This window comes from Ambystoma mexicanum, chromosome 6p (assembly GCF_040938575.1).
Source record: "Ambystoma mexicanum isolate Mex_15411 chromosome 6p, UKY_AmexF1_1, whole genome shotgun sequence".
Lineage (NCBI taxonomy): Eukaryota > Metazoa > Chordata > Amphibia > Caudata > Ambystomatidae > Ambystoma > Ambystoma mexicanum.
In genome coordinates this window covers 859,661,597-859,688,988 of record NC_090935.1, presented here as the reverse complement: position 1 = coordinate 859,688,988, position 27,392 = coordinate 859,661,597, and the positions used below count along the sequence as shown (strand labels likewise).

The window sequence follows — 27,392 nt, the reverse complement described above, 5'->3', positions numbered from 1 at the left end:
GTGTTGATGACAGACTGTTTTTGCCTATCAGTAATGTTTGGCCGACAGATGCTTCAAGTTGGGATGAAGTATAGAGAGGGCGTTTGATGACTCTTGTTGTTTTTGTTTTCAAATCCACCGGTCAGATCTAACTAGGCATTTACTCACCCACACCATGAGGCACGTATATGAGGTACTCGCCCCATGCCGCCAGATACATAAATACACTTTGAGTGGTCGAAATAGCAATGACTAGAGATATTGTAAAATCCCTGAAATTCCTCACATGGAATGTTAACTGTCTAGGCACTGGGAATCAAAAGGGGTCTGGTCACACAGTTCCTTAACAGACACTCCCCCCGATGTTGCTCTCCTTACTGAAATGCACTTGCACGACGTGCAACCTCTTCCGACACTCTAACTATCACACATCGATGTATGCAGGCTTCTCCAGGGGGTCAGAAACCCCAAGGCGAGTACCAAACTGGCTGCCTTCGCTTTGGCACTAAATCTGAGTGATGTGCGGGGAGATCTGCATCCTGCGGAACAAGGGCATTCCTATCACTCTCGAGTCCATGCCTCTCTCTTAAGGCTGGACTATTTATTTTTTCTCCCAACAATGGGTACGCATAGGGTGATCAGTGCGACTCTGCTTCCTCGAGGAACATCTGACCACTCGCCTCTGGTAATGGAGCTAAAGACAAATAGACTGACCCCTCCCCTGTCATGGCAATTAAATAGTTACTATCTGGGCTTCCTAGAATTAATCAGTCATATTTGTGATAAAACATCCACCTACTTTGAAATTAAGAAGGGTATGATGGACAGTCCAGCGATGCTGTGGGAAGCATATAAACCAGTTCTCCGTGAGGAGCTACTCTCCTGGACTTCAGCTCATAAAAAAGCACAACAACAAAATGTGGTGGTGGCGGAACAAGAAGTAATGAAACAAGAGACTGAACACATAACTACAGGATCACCTGACACACACCAATCCCTTTTAACAGCCAAAGAACGTCTCCAAAATGTTGCCTTAGATAATGCCAAATGGGCGCACTCAGAGATGGGCACACGTCTGTATGAGACCAGGGATAAAGCTGGCAAAATACTGGCCTGGCTGAAACGAAGAGGATGCACGTCACCGGCAAGTCACGGAAATTAAAACTGTACCGCTCGAACTACTACAATCAGATCGTGACATTGATCAGAGCTTTGCGGACTACTACAAAACACTATATAGATCCCTGGTTTAATCACCTAATACTAATGTACTAGACGGCATCACACAAATCTGAAATCGCAGCAGCCATTTCTCAGTTGCAGTCAGGGAAAGCACTGGGTCCCAATGGTTTCCCAATTGAGACATGGAAAAAATTGGGGGAGAACAAAATGGCTGCGCTTCTACTTAAAATGTTTCTCTTTTGTAGGGAACAAGAGATCCTATCCCTGGATCTATGCAAGGCCAGCATAGTTGTCATCCCAAAACAAGAGAAACCCCCAGAGCTATGCAGCTCATACAGACCGATCTCACTGATCAACAGCGAAGCAAAAAGGTGGCGAACAGACTACATCCGCTAATCTCTTCACTGCTCCATCCAGACCAGTGTGGGTTTATGCCACAAAGATCTACTCGTATGAATATCCACGGGTTACACTTAATGCTGCAGAGAGCTCTGGCCCTCCAAGAATCTCTTGCACTGCTAGCGGTTGACTTTGAGAAGGCATTTGACTCTGTCTCCTGGGAGAGCCTCTGGGAGATCATGCAACAAATAGGATTTGAGGAATCCTTTATGGAGTGGGTCTAACTCTTATATGAATCTCCAGTGGTGGAAGTTAGGGTTAATGGATGGCCTTCTCGAACCTTCAAATTGTGGAGGGGGACTTAGCAGGGAAGGGATGTTCTTTGTCCCCACTGCTCTTCACGATAATCATTGAACCCCGATCCATTCTACTGCACCACACAAACCCATGGAGGGGATTTCACTGACCCCAGGGCGCAGATGACAAGGTCTCATTGATACGCTGATGACCTCTTCATATATTTAGGCGACCCAATCCGCTCCTGTCCAGTGGTCACGAGAATACTTGAACAGTATGGGATATTGAGTGGGCTAGAGGCAAATTGCAATAAATCAATTTTTTTTTCTCAGTTAAAGGGGCAGCCCAGGCAATCCCCCAGCATTGTCCATACCACATAGAACTTGAACACTTATGCTATTTGCGGATCCAAGTCACAACTGACCTTTTGGAGTACATACCCCAAAACTTACACCCGATCACAGGAAGATTTATTAAAGATGTCTGACACTGAGTACTGCTCCCATTGACCCTACTTGGATGAGCTGCCCTCTTTAAAATGCTGGCGTTACCGTGCTTTCTGTATATCCTTCAGAACGCCCTGCTCCGAATATCAGATTTGGAGTTTAACAAGATGGTCTTCTCAGAAGTTTGCTATGGGGTGGAGGACATCCACGGTACGCATTAGACACTGGAACGATCCATCTGAGAGGGTGAAATTGGGTTACCACATCTACAATGAAACTACTTTGTGAGTCAGATGGCGGTGGTTAACGACATCCTACATGGGAATAGGATCCTGCCTCCTATCCGGGCAGATATTGGTGTGCTACAGGACATGTCCCCACTCATGAGCCTCTATCAGACCCTAAAAAAGCCCCCCATCGACCCCCTCCCAGACGATTACAACCCACACTACATTAATATGGCGAGAAGCCCATCAGTACATCGGCTGGGACAAAAAGGTGACACCCGTTAGAAACATTGTGGTAGAATAGTAACCTACCTGAAATAAATAAGCTACCGATATGGCCGGGATGGGTGTCGGCTGTAATTGTAACATTTGGGGACATAATTATAGAAGCAAGTTGACTCCTTTTGAATAACTAATAGGTCTGGTCTCCCTGTCAAACATTATCGATACCTTCAGCTCGCTCATGCAATACATGCACATCCCCCTACACTCTTAGATATGCCAGAGTGTATACCACTGGAGAGGAATATTGTTTCGGAACGCATGCCTACTAAAATTAATGCCACGTTGTATAATGTTATAACCTCCTTTGCAACACCTGAACTATCTAACCTCAAACAGAAATGGGAAATAGGTGTTGGGACGATATAGGCAGAGGACTGGCTGGTGGCGCTGATGTACCCGCGGGAGACTGCAATCTCTTCGAGACTCCGATTGATGCAGCTTAAAATCCTACACAGTGTGTATTATTGCAGTTGCAGTGTACCAATGGAATCGTGCCACCAGCCCCAACTGCCTTCGCTCTCAACAGGGGGAGGATACGTTCTTTCATGTCCTATGGGAATGCCCCCAGATTCAAAGATACTGGTGTCAGTACTGTGATAATTTAACTGTAGTCCTAGGACAGGAAGTACCAATGCACCCTAAAATGTTGCTGTTGGGTATTCAGGAGGAGGAAGATAATACACGTTCTGAGAGGCTTGTTCTTGATCAAACACAATATAGCTAAGCTGTGGGGATCAGGGGACACCCCGCTCTTTGTGCAACGGGTAACGGATGTAAACATGTGTGGTAATGGAGCAGCAAATTTATATATGGCTAGAGGCTGCCCCGGGAAGGCGAACAAAAGATCGGGCAGAAATGCGAAAATGCATACTAAATATACCTTGACTCATCATATTGAACAATGTAAAGTGGAATGGTGTTAAAGGATGGTGATGAAATAACAAGTGGATTTGACTGTTAAGTAATAGTTAAATGAATATGTATTATGTGTTTTTCAAAATTAATAAAATGTTATCTAAAAAAAAAAAATGAATTAACGACCCGCATTTGTGTTAAAGCTTAAAACAATAATAGACTTAAATTAGCAAACAATCAGGCCCATGATGTCTTATCCAAGACATCAATTTGGAAAATATTTCTATTAAGCAAACCCAGGACATCCCTTTTTTTTTCCTGTGCTTGCCAAAGGAGCGAGACAATCAAGGGGATAATATAGGTGAACGCCACACCCCTAACTAATGCTAGCAGGCGCATGCTCCAAGTTTGTTTCAATCGTAATGTCGCCAGTTGCTCAAATACTGTCTACGTCCCACTGAACAACACATTGGATTGCTTGGTTAGACCGAGCGCTCCAGAGTACCTGCTTCAACTCATTTATTTTCTTTTTCATATAGGTGACGGATCATTCAGTGAAAGCGTTTGCTGAGCACTGTCCTGAGCTGCAGTATGTTGGCTTTATGGGATGTTCGGTTACATCTGATGGAGTGATTCACCTCACCAAAGTAAGGACTGTTGCATTTCTTTTTTATGCCACTTTCTTGGATCACCTTGACTCAAAGCAACCACTGACACAGAACTAGTTTAAATAATTGAGAAGTGTTTGGTTTTTTGAATGTGAACACTTGACTATGTTGCTGAACTTTGAACCTGGGGTCCAGGGTTTCATTCCGAACTGTTGGATGGGGCCAAATCAATCTTATGATTCAAGGACATGTTCCCCTCGTCTTTTAACCCTGAAATATGTGCGATATAAGTATGTAACAATCGGTTGTAGCCTGTGCTGTCTAGTGCCTCCTAATTACATGTATCCACCACACTTCCTTGGTCCTGTTTTATATGGGCTGGTGCTAACTGGACCTCGAGATCTTTAGTTGTGTGCCACACCACTCAGCGCTGCTTGAGAGTGGTACCACAGTGTTGAGTGTACAGTACTTTCATGTTGAAGAGCTCCTGCTGCAGTGACGTTCTCTGTAAAGAGTTTGGAACATTTCTTTTATATTTTGTTCTGGTATTTCTTATAGTACAGAATGCCAAGAGACAGGTTGCACAAAAAAGTGAAGCGTTTAGTAATACCTATTCATTTATTCGTTTTCATGTAGCTTCAAACATGTCGATTCACATGTACATATTGGGTGATACAATCCAATTTTGGTCAGAGGATGTATAGTTGAGTTGTGGTGGGGTAGGACAAAGGCTTCTATGTCCTTTGCCCAAACTAGGTCCACAACATGGCCCAGTGTTTCAATCATAAAGGTAAAGACAATTAGATGCTGTACCTTGTTCACCTTGATAGTTTGAACTGGGGGCAGACTATACTCTACACGCAGGTAGCTCTGCTATGGAACCAACCTAACAATCACATTGCGGTTACAACTAAGATAAAACGAAGGTCCAAGCAAGCCCCTACTAAAGTAGCAATCTTTTATTTTTTTTTTTAAATATACTAACACTAACCCCCTGCTCCTTCAAGGAAGAAGATAGCATTACAGGCTGACTGTATACTTATAGGTAGGGTTGTTCACTGCAAATTCTACTGTATGGGGCAAATAAAAAACTGGCAGTTGAATAAGAAGGGAAACGTGCATAAATCCTATGTAAAATGCTTTAGGTCAAGGCTGTGGAAGGGGTCTCTAGGAACCAAGGTGGGGCCAGATACATAGGAAAGAGACTTGGACCACAAGTTTCGGTTGTGACCGCCAGTCTTCCTGGTTCTTTGCACTGGTTTGAGCTGTACTTTAGCAGTCGTGAGCTGGCTCTACAGTATTCCGTTAGCACAACAGTGTCTTTGGGCATAAAGCTTGACTTCCTTTGGGCACTGCAGATGCTCAATAATCTTAATCACCCACTCGATCGTCTTCAGTCGAGTTGTTTCATGGAATGCAAGGTGGCGTAATAGGGCTTGTCACAGCAACACTGTCTCCGAAGTAGTTGGCACGATACCAGCTAGATCGGACGTCTTGATGGTGTGAAGACAACTCTATGGCTCAGGCGGTGTGCTGCTACAAAAGATGCTCTTGTTAGACAGCGGCTAGATGGTGCTCAGTGTCGGTTTGAAGAGCTTGTTATGCTGAGCAGCAGCAGCTGGCAGAAGGAGTTCTCCTGAGCTTCTCGAATGCTAGGGTTTTGTCTCTAAAGAATTGATAAAACTGAAACCTTCTTCTTTTGTTTGCACCCATTGGCTTAGCGAACGTGTGTGTGTGTGTGTGTGTGTGTGTGTGTGTGTGTGTGTTGAGTTCCTTGGGGAGAACCATTGGTTAGTGGTGTGGGGGCTGTGCTATGAAGAGATGGTGCCTTGATAGATAGGAGTGTGGCTGTTATCACCTTCCACTCTCCTGCAACATAACGCCACAAAATACCACATACAGCAGGCAGACCCCTGGACATTTTGATCCACCTAGCTAACTGGTTCACATGAACCATCAGTTGTACAGAAGGCCTGAAAAGGGTAATGGATTACATGCAAGTGTTTGCATATTCCCCCTACATACCTACAGATCCTGATCTCTTGTTCACTCTTAGCTTTTATAGTTGTCCACTATTTGTGGTATTGAGTCTCACATAGGATGTGTCACGTTGACCCTGGTGATCATCCTTTAAAAGCAGACAGAGTGGATCATCTTGCAATAGTGGACACATGTAACCTGGAGAGTGAGCTGCACCTGCCAGAGACTCCTAATTTTTTACCCTTGACACAAATGTTTCCTGAGGGGAATCGATGTAAATTCTTTCAATGTGAGGGTGTTCTCTCCTTGATGGGGGCCTCTTTGGGGGTGCAGGCGGGCATGGAATGATCAAATAAATATGGAGGCCTATTACCACCCATGCACAGCCAACCCTGAGGCTCTGCTTTCGAGTTACAGCAGCATTTCATAAGCGTCACCTATCCATGAAATCCTAGCTCCTATCCAGGATTTGCATGCAGATTTGGGGCAGGAGATCGTTGCGGTTGGAATAGAAGGTTTCCCTCATTAGACATGCATCATCTGCATAAGGTGATGGAGCAGGTCACCAGAACAGAGTATCGGAACTAGGCTCTGGCCTCATCACTGCATTTGCTTCTAACCATGGTTTGTAACAAACCTGAATTCTTGAGAAGAGGATGCCACAGTAACACACGGTCGAATCCCCCACAAGGTGGCGAGAGATGAGATCCAACAGCACTCCTTGAAGAAATTGCTTCTGAAGGCTTTAGGTTCATCCCGTCACTCCCCATTCTTCATAGTAGAACATGATGGCTTGGCCACCTTTTTTGTGGGGGCTCTTCCTTCGGCATTAAAAATCCTGAACTATCATGATAAAGGGAATTGCTGAGGGCTTGACACAGATTTCAATTTTTCTCACTACACGCAGGCAGTGCCGAAGTCCAAGAACTCATATCAATTAGCCAGCCAAACTCTATGGGTATGAAGTGCATGCTCCTCCAATTGTTGTAATTCAGTAGCACCGACTTCAAGTCCCTGGCAGGGGCACAGAATTGCTTGGGAGTGCCAGCTGTTTAGTGCAATGTAGTGATGGGGAGGCTTCCAAAATGGTTCCTGTGGTTTATGAACTGGCTTGTAGAAAAGACAGACTCCTAAAATATCCCTTAAGTGCACCACAACCCCCTGTTGGGATTCCAATGAGAACATATCAACCCAAAAAGTCTCCCTTCGCATCAGACCCAGATCTGGAGCAAGCATTCAGCGGGAACGTGTTTACAATATGTTTTTTGTAGTGTACCTGCTAGCTTTTAGTTCCTTGAGAACAGTGGGCCAGTAGTAGGAACCTTATTGATGTAATTCATTTTATTAATCTTTTGCACATATGTACAGATACATATTCTTGTGATTGCAATATTGTTTTAACTAACATCAATTAGAATAACATGTGGCCCGGATGAAAGTAACGCACGCCACGGCACATGGGCCATTACGTCCGAACACATGTGGGCCACAGAACCACCTAGTCTGTCCTGATAGTTTGGGATTGTAGACTGACATGCTACAGCGGGGTCTCTAGTGGAATATCCAATTGGTGTACTTAAAAATCGAATGCAATATTCATAGGTGGGTCTTTTTTTTTATTTTATTTTTTTTTTTTTTTTTGGCTTCTTTTTGTGCTAAGCCCTCAGATGATCTGAGGTTTCTTTTGTTCTCACGCCGCATTTGATTAAAGAACTATGTTCAAGTGGATCTACAAGGGAGATGATAGTAGAATGTGGGTGTTTTGGGTCTTATTTAGCAGTCCGACCTTTAAGGACACTTTTACTATGTGCAATTAAAAGATGGTCCTATAACCAACGGAAGGGGTGATAATTGCTTTGTTGAATGTCCACAGAATTAATAATTACATGAAGCTGTACAAAGTGTGCTTGTTCTTACACATGCATGTTGTTGAGCAGTCATAGAGAAAATGCAATGATGCAGAAGATGCACTTTCTCCTGTACAAATGTGGTTTTGTTTTGTGCATTTGAAGAGTATACCTCAGGAGTCACAGAAGATGCAGGACCAGTTTATATGAATCGCATAGCTTTAAGGTACAGGGAATACACCCACTGGCCATCCTCAAGCATGTCAGCACAGGTCCAAAGTGACAATCCGAACACGCAGCATCATCACACATCCAACTTTCACTCGGCTGTAATTCACTCAGTCACCAACATTTTGACAACATGCAGGAAGGACCAGCAGGACACTTGCACAAGACAATCCACATGCATGCCTCTCACGGCCAGGATAAACACAATGGTAGGCATGAAATTGAGAGGTCTACTCTACGGTTTGTGTTATTCCTCCTTGGACAAGATAGGTCCTATGTATGACTCACAGAGACCCCTTTGAAATTAACAAGGGAATAAAAGACACTGGGGACAAATATTCTTTTATGTGGTTGCCTTTGTGTATGTTTGGTGTGTCTGGTTATTGCATATGCATGTAATAGCTCAGATTGTACATTTTCCCCTAAACCTATCAAACAAATGTGTACATTTTTGGGAAGCATGTTATTGTGGGACGGTGATTGTAAGTGAACGTTCTTGATGGATCCAGAACAGGTAGATATATGGTCGCTCTAACACCCAGGGGATAAGGTGTTCTTATTTCATTTTGTAGTTCACATTATTCAGAGCCAGAAATGTGAGGCGGACCACATTGTAATGTTTTCTCAGCATATGTTATTTTATTAGTCTATTAGGTTGGATGAACGCCTCAGTATCCCTACCCTGACGATGAGTTCCCTGCGTAAAATAAACTAAAGGGAACACTTTATCTGTCCCTCACACAAGCATACAACAAATAAACAAAGACATACATTGCAGTTCAAAACAATAACGCTTGAGTTCATAAAGAAACCAAAGTCTCTTGTCACAACCTGGGTGAACATCCCTTCCTCAGATTTTAAACGTGATTGTGCTTCACAGTTCAAAAAGAGAACGCATGGAAATCCTGATTCGCGACAAAGTACTGATATAGTCTGATATAAATTCTGCTTGTCAACAAAGTTCCAAAACATAAATTATAAAAAACTATTCTTCTTCTCTGAACAGGTTTTCAGTTGAATAGCAAGAGTGTTTATATTGGTCAGGATAATGTGCCACTTCAATTTGCAATCAAATTCCAATATAGTTTGAGATATGATTGGTTATTTATAAGGCACTTAATACCCAGAGGTTTCTAAGCGCGGACCCGGGGATCGATCCTGTGTTGCTCCGTGTCGTCTTGCTTCCAAGGTGAGCATGTTGCCTCTGAGCTATCCTCCCGAGATAAGCTGAACTTGTCAACCGAAAGTTCCAACATATATAAGATTCTTCTTCTCTGAACAGGTTTTCAGTTCTTCAATAGCAACAATGTTTATATTGGTCTGGATGTTTTGCCTGTTTTGCCATTTCAACAACTCCAAAAAATATATCTTGTCCACAAAAGCCTTGCTTGGCTTTTCCTCCAGTACTACTATATCAAATGTCTGTCAGGACCACATTGTAGCCCTTCTCCAAATTCACTTGGCCTGCTTCCTTGCCAGGCCTACAATTTCCAAAGGATTTCCATATGCGTATACTCTCATGACTGAAAAGCTTTTCACCACAACAGTTGTTTACATTCCATGATAACTGACAAGAAATTATAATAGCTTCACAACATTTAACCAGCAGCTTCAAGACTCTGAACATCTTTTTAGGGAACAAAATATATAAACTGCCTCTAGTTGTTCACACCTTATTTGTCAGTTGTCAGCAATGTCTATCAAGAATTCATGTACATGTACAAAACGTTCAGCTAACTCTGGGGGAGGTGGAGGGAGTTACCACGGCTCTGGCAAGAGACCGACAATTATGTGAAAAGATAAAAGACTGTACTAAACTTAAGGATCCTCGCGCCCCCTGCACACCTTCAAATTTACCTCTGTCAATTATTTATAGCGGATATATATGTATCTCTCTTTGTAGGATTGGTTCACAAAATAAGTCAAGTATATCGGAAAAAAGGATTTAATCACAAAAAAGTGTGTGTGTGTGTGTGTGTGTGTGTATATGTATATATATATAATTTTTTTTTTTTTCACTGAAACTTTGCTAAAGGGACGTTATGGTTAAGGTGGACTCATAAAAACCTATGAAATTCAATGAAATAACTTTGTTAAAGGGACGTTATGGTTACAAGTAAAACCGAAAACCCCCTGAAATTTGCCAGTTATGGTAAGCTAAGCAACCATAACTCGCGCCACCGCCGTTGCACTGCTAAGAATAACCCCCATGACATCAAAGATGACCTCACAATTATGATTGATGACATCACATGTGCATTCAATTTTCATAGGAAGTCCCTACAAGGGGTTGTGAATGTAATGTTGGCAAAAAAGTGTCAGGGGTCATCTGGAGATGTGTGATGAACTAAATACTTGATTATGCAATGTATTGCTCCAAAGAACATTCCATTGTAGTTTGGTTTCTAGTACAGCAACCTACTCATACAGGAGCATAGGTATTGGCTGCAGCATACACCATCGAGATGTAATATTTCTAATTTTCCAATGTTGGATAGTAAAACGGTGAATGCTTCTGTATCACACTTTTGCATACTGTGAAACCTATACTAAGTAGGTAATAATGCATCACTTACTACATACTTGTACTACTACACACAAAACATTAAGAGACCACAATGTATACAAATATGGGGCTTATACAGGGAGAGTAAAGTAAGTAAACAAGAGGCAGTATCATGAGCCACTGTGTAACCAACATGATTATCTTTACACATAGAAATGATTGCTGTGTTTCAGGCCTGCTTTTTTCCCCTATGTATGTGCATCATAAGATGCGATTGAATTCTAAGAAAAGTACTGTAAGAACATGTGAGAATAGCAACGTCTACAAATGTTTTAAGTTTCTGACTGTCGGTGAATAAACTCACCTGGCCTAGATATGTCAGTGAACAAAAAAAGAAGGGGCTAGACATGTGATGTCATCAGTGAGGTCATCAATCATATTTGTGATGTCATCTTTGATGTCATGGCTGTTATTCTTAGCAGTGCAACTGTGGTGGCGTGAGTTATGGTTGCTTAGCTTACCATAACTGTTAAATTTCAGGGGGTTTTCGGTTTTACTTGTAACCATAACGTCCCTTTAACAAAGTTATTTCATTGAATTTCATAGGTTTTTATGAGTCCACCTTAACCATAACGTCCCTTTAGCAAAGTTTCAGTGAAAAAAAAATAATTATATATATATATTTGAACAAGCGGTCAGCGGACTGCGAAACGCGTAGACTTTTTATGCCATTCACTCTTGGGAGAGCCACAACGTGCGTGGCTGATGTTGAACTCTGCATTCTTTTCACATGGGTATGCCAGGATTCTTTTAACCAGTTGGAAATAAAGATTGAAGAAACTGACTCTCTGGTTGGTGTGCTTTTATCAACGATTGCACTGTGAATTTGGGAGTGCTCCTCCACCTACTTGCGGAAACGTCAGTTACAACAAGATATATATATATACACACACACACACACACACTTTTTTGTGATTAAATCCTTTTTTCCGTTAAAGGGAGGCTATGGTTATACGTAAAACCGAAAACCCCCTGAAATTCGCCAACGTTTTTTCACTGAATTTGATAGGTTTTTAGTAGCGCAACTTAACCATAACGTCCCCTTAACAACGGTTTTTCATTGAATTCTACGTCTACGAACATCTGACTTCATTGCGGACCTTCCGGACAGTGCCACATGACCATACGCTGGCACACTGCATGGCGACGTGTCAGAGAACCTGTATGCACTTCACAATAAGATCCATGCTTCCCGGACAGTTCGGAACTGCATTTTCTACTGATCTAGGAACTTTCAACTTCAAAATTTCCCTTGCACAGCTCCAACACCTATTCCTACTCATCCATTAACGATCTAGTACACAGTACATACTTTTAGCAAAACTGCTATTTGTCTAAAAATGGAATCCGCTAATGCCATCCCTCCTCCCCAAGAGACACCACCACTGCTGTAATCAAGGAGCATGAGAAGCACTGCCCCCTACCTTAGAAATAGCACACGTGCAACATTTTCCCCTGTCCTCCTGCCCCTCCATATTAGTGTTTGGTGCCTCTTCCCTCATTTCCCTCCCCACCCTTCTTTCTAAGCTATCCTGCCAAAAAAATAAAATGCATCCAAAAACAATAAAAGAAATGTTACTTTAGGAACCACCTTTCACAGTTCAAAAATAGAACTAAAAAAAAACGTATAGACTCCATTTACTTTATATTTCTCAGTAAAGTACATAGACTCAATAAGATTTTCCAACATTTCCATTTGCATTTTGTGTTATGCTAATGGCAATATTGTGGCATTTATCCCCCGTTCCATGGATGGAACAGTGGATGCTGACCTGGCAGCCCAAGTTATCGGCCCAAGAGAAGCGAGGGTGCATAACAAGGTCTCTGGATCATTACCCCCCATTCCAGCCCCTGTAATGGGGGATGAAGGCCATTGGCACCCTAGGTTCCCAAAGTGGGAACCTGGGGTGCTAAAGAAAGGATTTTTCTCCCTACGGCGTCCCGGTGTAGGAAGGAAAATCCTTTTCCAAGATGGCCACCATGGAAAGGGACGGCGTAGTTCCGTACAGCGCCCCTCTTTGCTTTCCATGGCAGCCTACAGAAGGCAAAAAGAGAACCATGTGACCATATTACCACAAGCACATTTTTCTTCTCTTTTAAACCTATCTCAATTTCGAATAACCTTACAACAAAGCCAGTCCCAGGTGGGCATGGCCACTTTAACCCCATGTGTTGTACCTCGTGGTCATGGCCAGTAGCCTGATTGTCCGGATCATGACCTTATTCCATGACCCGGACCATCTGGCCACTGACCATGGCCACAGGCTACACCTCAGTCACCAAAGGTATATCACAATTTTTTGTACCTACATTATGACACTTGTCAAAGAACAAAATCCATTCAGACTTTACGAAAACATTAATATCTAGATCTATAATCTTTCTGCAAACCTTTGTGTAGATTTGTCAAATGGCACCACATTTATAAGCCTTTACAATATTTTGGGACCCCCCTCTAATTTTGCCCCCTCTTGACAAAATCCCACCGAACTTTGCAAAAACATTAATATTTAGATCTATGATCAGTTTTCCAAATTAAGTGTAGATCCGTCAAATGGCACCACATTTATAAGCCATTACAATATTTTGGGACCCCCCTCTAATTGTGTCCCCTCTTGACAGAATCCCACCAGACCTTGCAAAGTCATTCAGAATCAGGTCAGGAATAAAATTGCAAAATGCAGTTTCATTAAGTGGCGCCAAAATTATAAGCCATTCAAGAACTGCTTTTCACCAACCCTATAATGCTGAGGTGTCTGCAAACTTCTCAGGACTGTCCGCTAACATCCACACTGTTCGGACTTTCACATTGCTTCTTGCAGCGATATCCCATCCCATCCTCATCACTCCTCACCTCCCCAGAGATTATTTGATATGTTTGACAAGTGCAATGTTGTGTTTTTTAATGTTTTTACCACGATGTCCGCGGACACTGGTCGCTGTCCGCGAATCCAGGATGGCGGCTGTTTCCAAAAAGCTGACGCACTTCACGTTTTTCACCATCCAATCAGCGGGCTTGTCCGATGTCTGCAGACAACACGTTGCCCTCTAAGCCAATCTGTGTCCTGTCTGCGTAGCGAACAGGGAAGTGTGTCCACGCAGCGACATAGATATCACTAATTTTTTGGGACCTACTTTTAGCTCGTTTTTTATAAAACTACTGGATGGATTTGCACCAAATCTACAAAAGCACGCTTTCGGGACCAAGCCACCGCTCCTGCCGCAAATTTGGTGAAAATCTGCCCGGCGGTTTGGGCTGTAGGCGTGAGCAGTTTTTTCTCCATTCAGTCTATGGGAGAAAAAGACATTTTGGGACCCCCCTATAACTCTCCCCCCCCCCCCCCCGACCAAACCTCACCAAACTTTGCAAGAATTCAGAGTGGCCCATATACTCTTTCTGCAAGGTTTGGTGAGGATTCATCCAGGGGGAGCGAAGTTATAAGCCGCCCAAAAAGTGCTCTTCCTATGGGTTTAGCAACTTAACCATAACTATTTTATATATATATATATATATATATATATATATATATATATATATATATATATTGCGTATATTAAACTCTATGCTTTTCAGCTGAAAGGCCTTCATCGCGAGCAAAAATTTGTAGTAGTATTGAGTTCTAATTTCTTCAATTCAAAAATCTACAATTCAAAAAACATAATAGTCAATTTTCATCAAATTCATATAACAATTAACAGTAAATATTAGACCTCACATGTCTTGGTCTAGTCATTCACCTGGATTTGGTCATAAAGTGATCCAAAGGGTCGAGCCAAGCTAGTTCCTAGAGGATTTGGGAGTAAGAAAGAATCCTCTTGAGTGTTCCCCGATCAGTCGGTAGCTGTAGAGTTAAGATAGATGATCAGAAGTCAAGCACAACTAATATGTATGCAATATTACAATTACCTGATTAGTGGGGATCATACCTCTCAACATAGTATGCAGTGTTTGGACATCAGGGTTGAAGTAGTTTGTCCCTTGCAGTCAACAGTATTCTCTCTTGATCTAGTAGGTAGCTCATTTAGGGTTCCCAAATGATCGAAGGTCAAAACCCTCTTGCAAATTCATATTTTAGGGTCTAAAATATCTAGTGGATGGATGGTTATGCATTGTTCTAATCTTTGCAAAACATACCTGACACTTCGATCATTGATGTTTATCAGTCAGCATTCCGATTCCTCAGTCATCAAGGTTCCCTTTATACTTTGTGCTGGATAATATATAGTTCAGAAATATTACTTGATAACTTGGCTATCCAACAGTCTTGACATCACAGCTTATCTACCACATCCTGTGACCACATCAACTTTGTATACACTTTGAATGCACTTATATCCTTGAGATTTCCTAACTGATCTGCACATATACCTCAATAAATATTCCTGGATTTGTCTACTCGCTCATACCATGGGTCTTGTTTTCAGTCTATTCTTGACCTGAGCATAACGGCCATCTTGATGATGTTGAGGAATCTGAATACTGACTGATCGAAGTGTCCGATTAGAACAATGTATAACCATCCATCCACTAGATATTTCTGTTTTAGACCCTAAAGTATGAATTGTCAAGAAGACCTTGGGTCTTAAACAAGACTATTCTTGACCGTAGATCCTTTGGGAACCCTCCATGAGCTACTCACTACATCAAGAGAGAGAATATTGATGACTGCAAGGGACAAACTAATTCAAATTTTTTTTTTTTAAGCAACTGTTTTTATTAATCGGTAGGACACACAGAAACATTGCATTATGTAAAGTAAATACAAATAAGGTTACACAGTATTGGTAATACATTTTGCACTCTTTCGGATGGACAAAACAAACCGTTCCCAACATATAACTCCCTCCCAAGTAGTCCAAACCATATACAGTATCGGCAGTCCATAGATAGTCTTGCCAAAATGGGTTTGAAAGTTAAAGCTGGGAAAGTCTGATCATAGTCCAACAACAGGGCCCACACATTCATAAATTGGTGAAGTTTTCCCTACTTTGCCGCCGTGATTTTTTCCACCACCAAAATGTCTCATACTTTAATCCACCAGAGAGATAAATCCGGCCCCTCCGGGGATTTCCAACAGCAAGCAATCATAATGCGTGTGATAGTAGGAATCCAAAGGTGGCAGGAGAGAACACCTCCTTGTGGGAAGTTATCAAGGGGGGGGGGACTGACCTGTTTTGCATGTGGCAAACAAATCAGTGGAACAAACTGAATCAATGGGTGTTGTATCCTTCTAGAAGAAGCTGTGAATCTGAGTGTTGTTGAAAGTCAAAGACTTTCCTAATGTTTGAAGCAAGCCTCACCACAGAGTACTTTTAGTAGTCGTAGGAGTTTTAACCTGGCAGGCGAGTATACGAGGAAAGGGATTATTAGTGTTAGTCCTGGCAGGTTAGTGGCGTGGGAAGAAGATATTGAAGTACTGCATTGTGGTGAAAGGTTGTGGTGGAAAGAATGTGGCAAGGCCACCTATGTGTTTGAGTCATGGTAAAACCATCCTGATGAAAACAGTGTTGTTTATAAAGAAGAAATGTTAAGTAGTTGACTTTTCCAAAGAAGTGAATTTATATTGAAAGTGTGAAGACACAGACTTTTTGGTTTGATAAACAAGGGCATGTGGAGACTTTATTCTGAAGAGTGGTGAACCGTGTTTAATGCTAAAACAATCCAAGTGCCAAGTGAAACCCTCATGGAGGGAAGGAACTTTGCGCTTCCCTTGCAGCAGAACTTGGCTACTGAAAGGAACTTTACTAATTGGAATTTTTATTTGGTTACAAATATACTTGGTTATAAAGTTTGTGTTTGAATATAGCTGTTATTTTGTTGAGATTGACCAGCCATGTAAAGACCTGTATGATTTTGTTCTAAGTGTGAGGGACAGATATTTTTTGATGTTCGTGTTTTCCTTTAGTATTAGATTTACAGGCAGGGAAATTATCATTAGGTTAGGGAAAGCGAGGTGTTTCAAACCCATACAATTTAATAAAATGTCTACTTGTGAAAAACCTCACAAGTTGTCCGCCTCACATTTCTGATCTTCACATCAGTCTTGAGGATCTTTGGGAAATTACCCTTCTGTGAGGTAGCAATGAATAATGCTGTGAAGCACATGGAGTGCCAAGCCCGTCAATTGTTTAATGATGGATCCCGGGGTGATCTCGTCAGAGTATGTAGGTTTGATGGAGGCACTCGTCTTTAGGAGATCCGGGGAAGAGAGGAGAACATTTAGTCCTGATGGGTAGTGTTCGTGCTGGCGTGCAAGAGGTGCTAATGCTGTGGGTGGTTGATTCGATGTTCTCCCAGTCTAGTTTTCAGTAAGGAAATGTTGATTCAGTCACATTTTTCCTGAGTTGCTGCTACCTCTGGGTTGGGTGAAGGTTTGGTACAATGCTTTACTACTTCAAAGGGGGCTTTTCTCCTGTTCGAGGCTGCCACAATTGTGGTGGAATAGTAAGCAGCTTTGACCTTGGTAATCGGAATCCTGCGGCTGGCGCAGAGAGATTTGAGGTTGGTGAGGTCTGCATGGTTATGGCTTTTGTGCCACCTTTTCTCTAGAGCTCTCGGGGTTTGTTGGAGGCAAGCTCAGGTGTGTATCAAGGCAAGGAGAGGATGGTTTGGTCTTATTGTGGCTGATTTTTAGGGGGGCATGAGTGCCCACCAGTTTAACACCAGAATTGTTGAATCCTTCTAAGACGCCTGAGGCATTCTCTGTGTGGGTAGTCTGCAAAGATTGCTTCTAACTCATTCACTGGGAAGGCTTTAAATTACTGGCATTGTGTGAGGGGGCATTTAACCTGACCTTTGTGGACCATAGTCGAGTGGGTGACTGATGGTGGAATGGCAGCATGGTCAAGCCAGACGAGTGGGATAGTCTTCTCATCATCCCTCCCTTATCACCTGCGCAGAACCGAAGTCTAGAGCATTGCCTTGGTTGTGCGTGGAAGAAGAGTACAATTTGCTTAAGGTCCATGGAAGCGGTCAATGCGAAAAGCCTGCTTAGAGTGTGGTTGCCACCCGTGACTCAGGGATGTTAAAGTCTCTGAAAAAGACATTATTAGTGTGCACTAATTTTGCAGAGACGAGTAAGTTGGAGATGTCGACAATGAGTCATTCCTGTGAGGTGGTCTGTAGATCAAGTGGAAGGTGATGGATTTCTTGTGCGATTAAGGGAACCGGCAGTTGAGTTATTCAAACAAGCTTGTTCTGGGAGACTGTATGATGGAGCATAGCCAGTTGCTCCTGCGGATGATTGCCACTCCATCTCCTGCCTTGTTTATAAGTGTAGTGCAGTATCCTTGTTTGGGTTGAAAACATGGGGGCAGTGATGGGGTTAACCATGTTTCAGTGATGAATAGGACATCAAGGCTGTTGTGCGAGATGAGGTCAGCGATCTCTGCAGCATGAGCATCTGCTGAGCGAGCATTGATCAAAATGAGAGGGCTTTTGCATGTAGTTTGTAGTGTTGCATAGGACGATATTGATGAGGTTCGCTAGGGTTGCTTGCTGGTGCTGCCCAGGGTGCTTGGCCATTCGAACCCTAGTGAGAGTAGAGTTGGGCTGTGGAGGGAGCAGACACATGGTGATTTCTGTTGGCGGGTAGCAGTAGTAGTGACTACTTTGTAGGTGTTATTCTCCAAATCCAGGTGCCCCAATTGTATGACGAGTTCAGCCTCAAATGCCGCTGTGAAGCCTTATGTCAATTAACATCTGATAAGCATGGTATAATCACCTTACAGTTCTTCCTCACATGTATTAGGTTTGTAGGAGGTTAGGGATGGGACAAATGGGGTTAGTGTTCCTACCTTGCGCCCTACCTTGCCACCTGTCACGAAGCCGAGTGAGATCAACAACACACAAACACCTGTTTAGGGTATTTACAAAAGCATGTATTCAAAGTAGTTGTTGGCTTTCTTACAACAGAATACCCACAATCCTTCTAAACACTGGTGTATTCTCTGCGCTCCCTCCTACCACAGTGGGAGAACTCTCAGGGGTTATAGTTTGTGTCACAGTTTGTAAGCTTTTTTCCCCCCTCCTGTTGGGTTTAGTTTAAAACCATGCAAAAATAAATACAGAATGACTTCCCTGTAGTTTCAAATAAAGCAGAAGTCTGTGAGCGGCTGTGCTACTTAAAGAGAACATTTTATTCTGCCCAAACCGGGTCCCTCCCCAGAAAGGTCTGTCACTGTTTGGGGTTTTAAGTGTCTAGGTGCTTCTTTCTTGGTTTATTTAGATGAGGTTTGCATCTTCTTGTGGCTTCTCTGCTTTATGGAGGACCCTTCATCGTTCATTGAGCCTAAGCTGCAGCAAACGTGGGAGGGCTGAGCTTCACCAGCCAAAACTCTAGAGCTTCAATGATGCTTGTGCCCACTTGCACTGTTCTGGAGGCTGTGCGTATTGTGGTATCTCTTCAGCTTGATTGTGGGTCCTTCCTCTGTTTATCAACACACTCCTTCCCCTTCCTCCTCTGTAATTTAGAACAATCGCATGCCTAAGTAGGACTCTTTCCTTGCCTTTCTGTTCTCTCATTTGGTCCATTCTCACCTGATCTATCGTGTGTTCCTTCTTCACCACCTCCTCCACAAATTGCTACCACTGATATCCTGTCTCCAAATTCCTGATCTCCCCAACTTTACCTCCTCTCTCCTCCTCTACAGCTCCACCTTCTTTACTCTGGCCTCTCACCAGCCACCTGCACAACACTGCCACTCAGCCCAAATTCCCACACACTCTCGTAGTTAAATCTATGCGAAGAAAAGTGTGCACAGAAAGAAAAGCGCCAGTTTAAGAACGAATCTGCAAGCTGCCGTCTGCTCACAGCAACTGAAAAACACACGTGTGAGGAAGTGTGCAATGTTTGAAGGCCATCTATATTCGGAATATATGCCTGGAGTAAAATACCAAGCAAATAGAGTAAAACTGAATTTGGGCTGCATTTTCAGCTGGTGTATAGCTTTTATTTCCTTTACAAGATTATGGATCCGTATTTTGAAACCCACAGATGTTAAAATGTGGACCTTTTAACTTTTTGTTTGTAATCCAATTTCTGTTAGTGTTTTTCTGTTGAAAGGACAATTGCAACATGGAGAATAAAAGGGCTTTTAAAGGCTGCATTTTGGAAATAGCAGCTTTTTCGAACCAAAAGCAAAGCCACGTCTTCCTGACCTCCCCCCAATAAGCCCTAGTTCATGGTGTTGCTTTCCCAGATGTTTGGTTGCTGATCAGATAAACTGGAGTGAATTAATATTTTATAACTTGCTTAATATTGGAGACCAGTCTCTAAACACTGGACTGAGATTCAAACCTGTGTTGCTCTGCATTGTCTTGCTTTCAAGACAAATGTTTCCCCTGAGCTATCCCCCGGTTTGACATATAATAATAGTCAAATAAGAAATACAATGCATCATTGAAATTACATTGGACTCATGTTTCTGTTGAAAACCTTTATACGAAATGTCAGAGAGCTAATGTTTTAAGGCCATATGAGTTGGCTATAAAACAAACTTATTTTTGAAGTTAGCTTCATTATGCAAATTAGGTGAATGTGGATAGTTTCGTGCAGACCAGGTGCATATTAGTGGTTTATATATCTCAGCGCCCATGCTGGAGAGCCCATTATTCTGAGTTGGAAATGGAATGTGTGGTATTGGACCGAAAAAGACCGAAATATGTGACACACGCAGATGCCATGCCATGCCATGCCATGTCATGATGAGATCAGACTAGCATAATTTAATTAGTTTGAGTGAGAGCAATCTGATGAACAGATTAGTAACATGATTACATGTGTGGAATATGCTGTTATAGAAAGTTACACCTGTTTAATGCAGAAATCCCCAAGATGACATCACATCAAATGGGTGTTAAGCTCACCTGGTCTCTGCGGGGGCGTGGGGCATGGTTGGAGCCCTCCCAGGACTTGGCTCTGTTGAATCGACTCTCTCCCCCAGCTGCTGCGAAATCGAAGACTCGGGATGCTGGTACTGCCCCTGAGAGAAGATGAGAGGCAGTGAGAGTGGTGTGGTGGTGTTGTGATCCCTCTCAACCTTTTCGTGCCAGAATGAAGTGAGCAAGAGTTTGCCCATGCAAGCTCATCTGTTTTAATGTAAGGATGAGCTCTCCGTCCTGTTTTCTCTCAGCAGGGGCGCCGTGGATGGACCTAGTTGTGTTATTGGTCCTTAGCGTGGTGGTCCAGACCGGCTGTAGGTGTTTATAACAATGATTATTGTCCGTATCCTTTGTGGTGATTTTCCCCAATAATTACTGTCCTTAATGTTATATTATCCTTTCCTCTCTCTCTAGGTATGAAGATGGCCCACGAGTGCATGGAGAAGGATGATAGTCCAATATGGAAAACCTACACGTGGTAAGTTGACTTTCCGGATGATACGCCAAGTTTGCGAGTTACGCTGCCCAGCGTTTAAAGTTTATGCAATTGCTAACCTTGTGCTCTCTGCCTCCTTTGCAGGTGATGGCAAGCGGTTCTCCAGACTCCTGCCGGCTGCCAGATGAGAAGATCCGCGAGGATGCTGCGCCGGACGATGACCCTGTGTTGATTGAGAGTTCGCGACAGGTAATTGCAAGATGCCGCCCAAAGGAGACAGGTAAGGGGCGTGCGGCCGCTGCTGTGTTGGAAGCGAGTAGAAGTGCTCCAAGCGATGGCGAGGATGATCTCAGTTAAGATGCGCGCGGTAGCTTTGGAGTCTGAAGCGGGTAGCAGAGCTGCGAGCAATGGCGTGGCTGACCTCAAGGTAAGATGCGCGCGGCAGCTGAAGAGTGGGAAGCGGACATTGGTGCTTCCAGCGATGACGTGTCTGATTCCAGGTAAGATGCTGGATGGGTTCCGTAGACTGAAGATGCTTGTGCTGAACAGGTAAGGATCTGTAGACGGCAGTAAGCGTTACACTGCACAGGCAGATTAACGTGAAGCGCCTGCATGCGGGTGGGACTGGCTTATATAGCCTGGCCCCAGCAACTCCCTTTAGGCCCCACCTTGTGGCCCCACCTTGCCACTCACACTGTCTTCTGCACGTGCCTTCCATGCATTTGTATGGCCCGGGCCAGATGCACGTGCCCTGAGCATACTGTGTGCAGAGTACACTTTGAAATGAGCTTGGTGCCAGAGGCGCCAAGACTGGGTCCATTGGGACCCTGCAGGATATAAAGTGGATGGCCCTTGACCTTTGGCCATGACAATGGGAGGGCAACTGTTTAGTAGTTACTCCATTCAGACTGTCCGTCGTTAATATGCCCAAGGACTGTAGAGGGGTTGTTTTAGTGCAATGTCACTTTTGGAACACTGTCCAATCACAAACATAAACCACTTAGATTAGAGGAATGATGAACAAATGTATGGGCTGCTGTGGTTTCTGTTCAATAAATGTTTAAACCCATAGATTCTGGGCACACACTTGCTTGCATCCTCACTGACTGATGGAGAGAAAAGAGGTAAAGGAGAATTAAAAACAGAAAGGAGAATAGAATAGACTTCCTTTTTTTTTTTTAGTTTTTTTTTTAACTCATTTTATGCAATACGAGCAGAGCACTACAAGAGAGGCCTACATGCAGGTAAATACCCAGGTCTTCTCCAGTGGAAGAGACCGCAGAAGGGTCCCAATACAGAAAGAGGAGGAGACTAGGCTGTTAAGGGAAGCTGACCCGATCTTGCTGACTGATTACCACCTGTTGCACAGGTTGTGCAATGAAGCACTCATTAAGAGGGTGCCCACCTATCTATGAGGCTCAGATGTAAGTGTAAAATAAAGGGGAAATCATCCTGAGAGGGGGGGGGCGTGCGCAATACTATAATGGGAAATAAAAATAAATGAAACCCCAGCCCATATCATGTTACGCTCACCTGATATGTACCCGGGGGCGTCTGGAAGGCTCTGAGATCTGGAACCCTGGATGTGTGGTTGCCCAGTGCTGAATAATGAATCTGCAATTACAGAAGGGAGGATTTGTAAAAACTGTCTCTAATGGGTGAATCTTCCACCTCCCTCTGACCGATCCCCCTTACCACTGAGTCTTTCTCACCTTAGTTATTTGTAGGGTGAGCTATCCGTCCTGCGTTTCTTGTGCAGGGGTGCTTGACGTTTGTTGGCGAGCTGCCCGAGTTACTTCACTGGTGCAGTGCGCCTTCTTTGGGCCCAGGCCATCTGTGACCCCGAATCTGCTCATAGGTAGGTAGGTTTGTTAATTGTAAGTCTTTGTTCTGTTTATGGTGGGAATTCATTAAAGTCCTTATCTCCTTCGTTTCAGGTGTGAAGGTCTTGATGCTGGCGTGCCGGATGGAGAGGCACGTTTTTAGGTAAGAGAAAGCGCGGAGCACAGCGCCTTTATTGTCTTTTAAAGCTAAACTGTGTTTTCTTCTTCTTCTCCTCACAGGCCGCTGTGATGCTGCAAGTGGATGAGAGCGCGATGAAAAAACTGGCCCCACAATCCGTTAAGGTAAGTAAAGCGCTGTGCGGTTGTTCAATATTGAAAGCGAACCTGAATAAGGCAGAATAACCTTGTTCTTGCTGGAAGTTGCTGAAGACCAGGAGCTGGACACGGTGAGCGTCACGCTGCTAGATGCAGAATAACACAAAGCGTGTTCTGCAGCCTGGGTGTGTTTTATATAGCCCTTGTAAAATAGTACCAGGTAAAGAAGTTCCAGGCTCCAGCCACACCCAAGACACTAGACCGCATAGTTTGGTTCACAGGAACTGAGCCATGCGGTTGCTTCCATGTTGGATTTAAAGGCCCATGTACATAAATGGGACCTAGTCTGAACAGCCCTTCCTTCCTACATATGAGCCTGGTGCCAAAGGTGCCAGGACTGGCTCCAGGAGCCCTTTGCAGTGGTTTTAAGGCCCTCAGGGTTCTGGTGGGAGCCTGCTTGTGGCACAACTTGTGCCCCCTAACAGTGGTCATGACCATCATCTGTAAGTACTGTGGGGTGCATAAATTGACCATACATCCTGGGAAATTAGAGAATGTTTCAGAAGCATGTGTGCTTCTGGAATCATAGATTTTATTAAAAACATCCTATGGTGTGTATACTGGGAGATCCCCAACTCCTTTTCTATGCACAGAACAGCAAAGGACATATCATAATGGGCATACCTAGAAAAATTAAGTAATTATAGTAATTTTCTGCTTGCATCAACATGCAAACTTCTGGTACTGACCATTCAAGAAATGGGGGTAAAAGTGTCATTAACTGCCACCTATTTTCCTGCTTTTACGTTGCCCATTGAAAATGGGAAATGTACACTTTAACACGTGAATGCAATAGAAACACTACTGAAGGGAGTTTAGTAAACATACATGTTCCTTTTGTAAGTGATTAACATGCAGGAATATTAATAGCGTGTTATTTCAATTGAGTTTTCTAGAACGTTGTTTGAAAGTGACATGTATATTGTGTAAGGGGAGAGCTTTCTGTTTTCATAAAGAGTAAGTAGGGAGATTTAGACAGGCAGGGGCGTTTTGGTTTCATTTGTTTTTTAACAAATGAAACCCCTAACCTGGGCACTCATGCATTTCTCAATCTGTGGTGCGTGTGGTGCCACGATAAACAAAATGTACATATGGTGGTGTGTGTGTATTTACAAATGTCTAGTCAGTAAATCTAGCATAGAAAAGTGATGCGACCAGTGTATTGATCATCCTTCATTGTAATACCCTTTGGCATTGGAAGTTCACAGATGCATAATTGGTTGATATTTAAAATGATTCATTTAATTCTATTTGATTAATAGACATTCTGTGCAACCCTGCATGTTTCTTGTGCCGAAGGCAGAGGGAGGCTGTTGGGAATCAATGTTTTTTTTGGGGGTGAGGGAGTATTTATTTATTGATATAGAACCTTACGCCAAGGCCAATGTTATTAAATTGGGGGTCCCAGGTACTTAAAAATAACTTTATTTAAAAAAAAAAATGTATTGTGCACACCTGGTTTGGGGTGGGTGGAGAATTCCTCAGAATTGGATGTCACCCGATTAAAACATCCTATACTCTGACATGACTTAAGCCCTTAGGTAGGGTCTTGGCTCCACCTCCAAGGACACCAATTGCATATCCCGTGTCAGGTGTATGACTGTTGTAGGTGGAAACATGACCAGTTGCTCATGTTTGGCCCACTGCCTTCCTTTCACTCCCTTGGCCCTGCCACTCCTCCTCCCCCACGCCCCCCAAGCATTCAAGTCCACTCATCATATCTTTGTTCTCTACTTTGCACATGCTCAGTATGGGAATGGGCATGGCGGTTAGCTCTGCAATCTCACCTGTCAAACTCTCTAGCGTGCTGTAAGCAAATAGGGGAATCTAGGCCCAAAGTGGCTTGTGCATTCACATTTTGGTTTTAAGTCATTGCTTCTGGGAATTTGACTTGAACTCAAGAAGGGGCACATGGGGGGGACATTGTGTCGGCTGCTGATTTCTGTGTCTGCCTGCTCCTTGAAGCCCCGCCCCCTTCTAGTTTGTTTTGGTGGACTCTTGAAGACCACATTTGAGCGGGTGTGCTAAGCATTCCATTGAGGTGTGGGAAGGATGAAAGAAACATTTCTTTGTGTGACTTGTTGTGGATATTTCTCTCATTGGTTCTAAAGTGGCGAGTGGTTGCTAAGGTCTCTTTCCAGATCATAGCTGTAGCCGTCAGGGACACGTAAGGTTTCCCTCTTCCAGTTCGCTGCCTAGTGTGTGAATGAATTCTCTTTCTGAATATCCTCTGGCATGGGTATGGTCTGTGCTTCCTTCTGCCCAGCAGGGTATCAAATGGTAGAGGGATGTCAGGTCCCCATGGACATCCTTTTTGGGAGTGGAAACCACTCCTGTGGGTACTCCGGTTTTCCCTCTCCTTGTTTTTCCAGGTCATGAATTGTGTGGCACAGAGTTAGTCGTGCACAGAAAAAGAGTTTGTTTCAAAAGATTGGATCTATCACAGGCGAAGAGATATTGTTTAAGGGTACAAATGGTCCCCCTGATGAAGTTCTTTATTACTTGGTTGAACAAAATGATGTTGAACGAAACATGTTGGGCAATGAAGGGTATTGTGATTGAGTGACAATATTTAAATTATTCCGATATCTCGGATTTGAATCCAACCCAAGGTAGCGCAGAAGGGGTTAGGAATATACTGAATTGATAGAGTACGTGTTTAGTGGTATCCTTTAGAGATAGGGAACCAATGAGCTACCGACCATTTGGTCTCTTTTGATAAGGTGGCCACCCTAACGCTGTGCATTATTGAGTTTTGTATAGGCAGGTGATACAAGGGTGGGCCCGACATAGGTGTTTTTTATATATGGGAATTGTTTTATTGGAAATTTTGTAAAAGGTTTTTATGAATTTTTTAAAATTTTAAAAATGATGTTTTACAAAATTGAGTTAAATGTGATGTATATGAAATTAAAAATGTGATGTACAAACTGTGATTTTGACTGAGTATCTATTTGTTAAAAGTACTTAGTTGTTTGTTGACTTGGTAGACACAAGAGGGAATAACAGGATGACGTGGTGTAACCTTTGGTGTTAGGATTGTCCAGGATTTATGCTCAGGAGCCTGGTCATCACGTCATAAAAATGGCTCCATGTCTCCAGACGGTGATGGTACGCCGGTCTTCCCAGTTGTCCATCTGTCTTGATAGTTGCAAGTGTGGTTTGGTATGGCCTGAGGGGATTATGGTAGATGTAGTTCCCCTTCTTTTAGCACTTCTCTATGGGCCTGGATAGCCTGGACTTGGCCCCGGGGTCCCTTTGTCATAGCACTCCTTCCGCTCTCCAGTCCTAGGGGCTGCCAACGCATGGAAAGCCCTTTCCTCCAGTATAGGAATACAACGCTGAACATTGAATCTGACTCCATTCCTTCAGAAGCATTTCTCTAACCCCTAAATGATTCAAAGTTGTTGTTGTTGTTCAGACTTTCAGAGCAATGTGCACGAAACTCTAGCGGCATAGACTTTCCAAAAGGAAAAGGCTAAACAGTCATTAGATAGTAGGTTTTCACTTGCAGAGTGTGAGGCCTGTATAAAATAAAGCCCCTGTACTTTGCGGTGAGAAACATTTACAAACATAATTCTTAAAATAGTAATGGTATTCTGGTATTCTTTTGCAGAATACAGGCAGTGTGTAAGCAACATAAATTATATGTGCAGAAAACTGGGTGGAGTTTTATGAACACTGCCCAACAACTAAAGTACAGTAGGGAAGGAATTCAGAATTGGGTATTGTACTCAACTAAACCATCATTCTTATCATTTAAGTATTACAGATGGCTGATCAGGGCTGAAAATGTGCCCTCAGCACTAGCCATTGGCTAGTGGTAATTGACTCTTGTCAAGTACGAAATGGTGTGCTATGGGTTTGATTGGAATTGAGGTGATGAGTGACTCTAGAACCAAGAGTGATGGATCCTTGGTAGGAACAGTGCAGCCTTCCCAGAAATTCCTTAAAATTAGTGTTTATGAACTTGTGAACTTGGCCTCAAGAACACACCAACTTTTGAAGCCAGTTCAAGGGTTTCTATTTTTAAAATAGTCAATGGTCTCGCTAAGAGAGCAGGTGGTTGCCTCCC

At 43.2% G+C, this 27,392-nt stretch overlaps 1 protein-coding gene across 1 annotated transcript in view; it reads left to right on the top strand.

Annotated features, from left to right (window-relative positions):
- Positions 1-27,392, top strand: part of FBXL17 (F-box and leucine rich repeat protein 17) — a 2,179,700-nt gene that overhangs the window by 706,705 nt on the left and 1,445,603 nt on the right. The window contains exon 5 of the mRNA XM_069625476.1: positions 4,150-4,257. Coding sequence (XP_069481577.1) covers positions 4,150-4,257 — 108 coding nt within the window. The remainder of the gene's footprint in view (positions 1-4,149; positions 4,258-27,392) is intronic.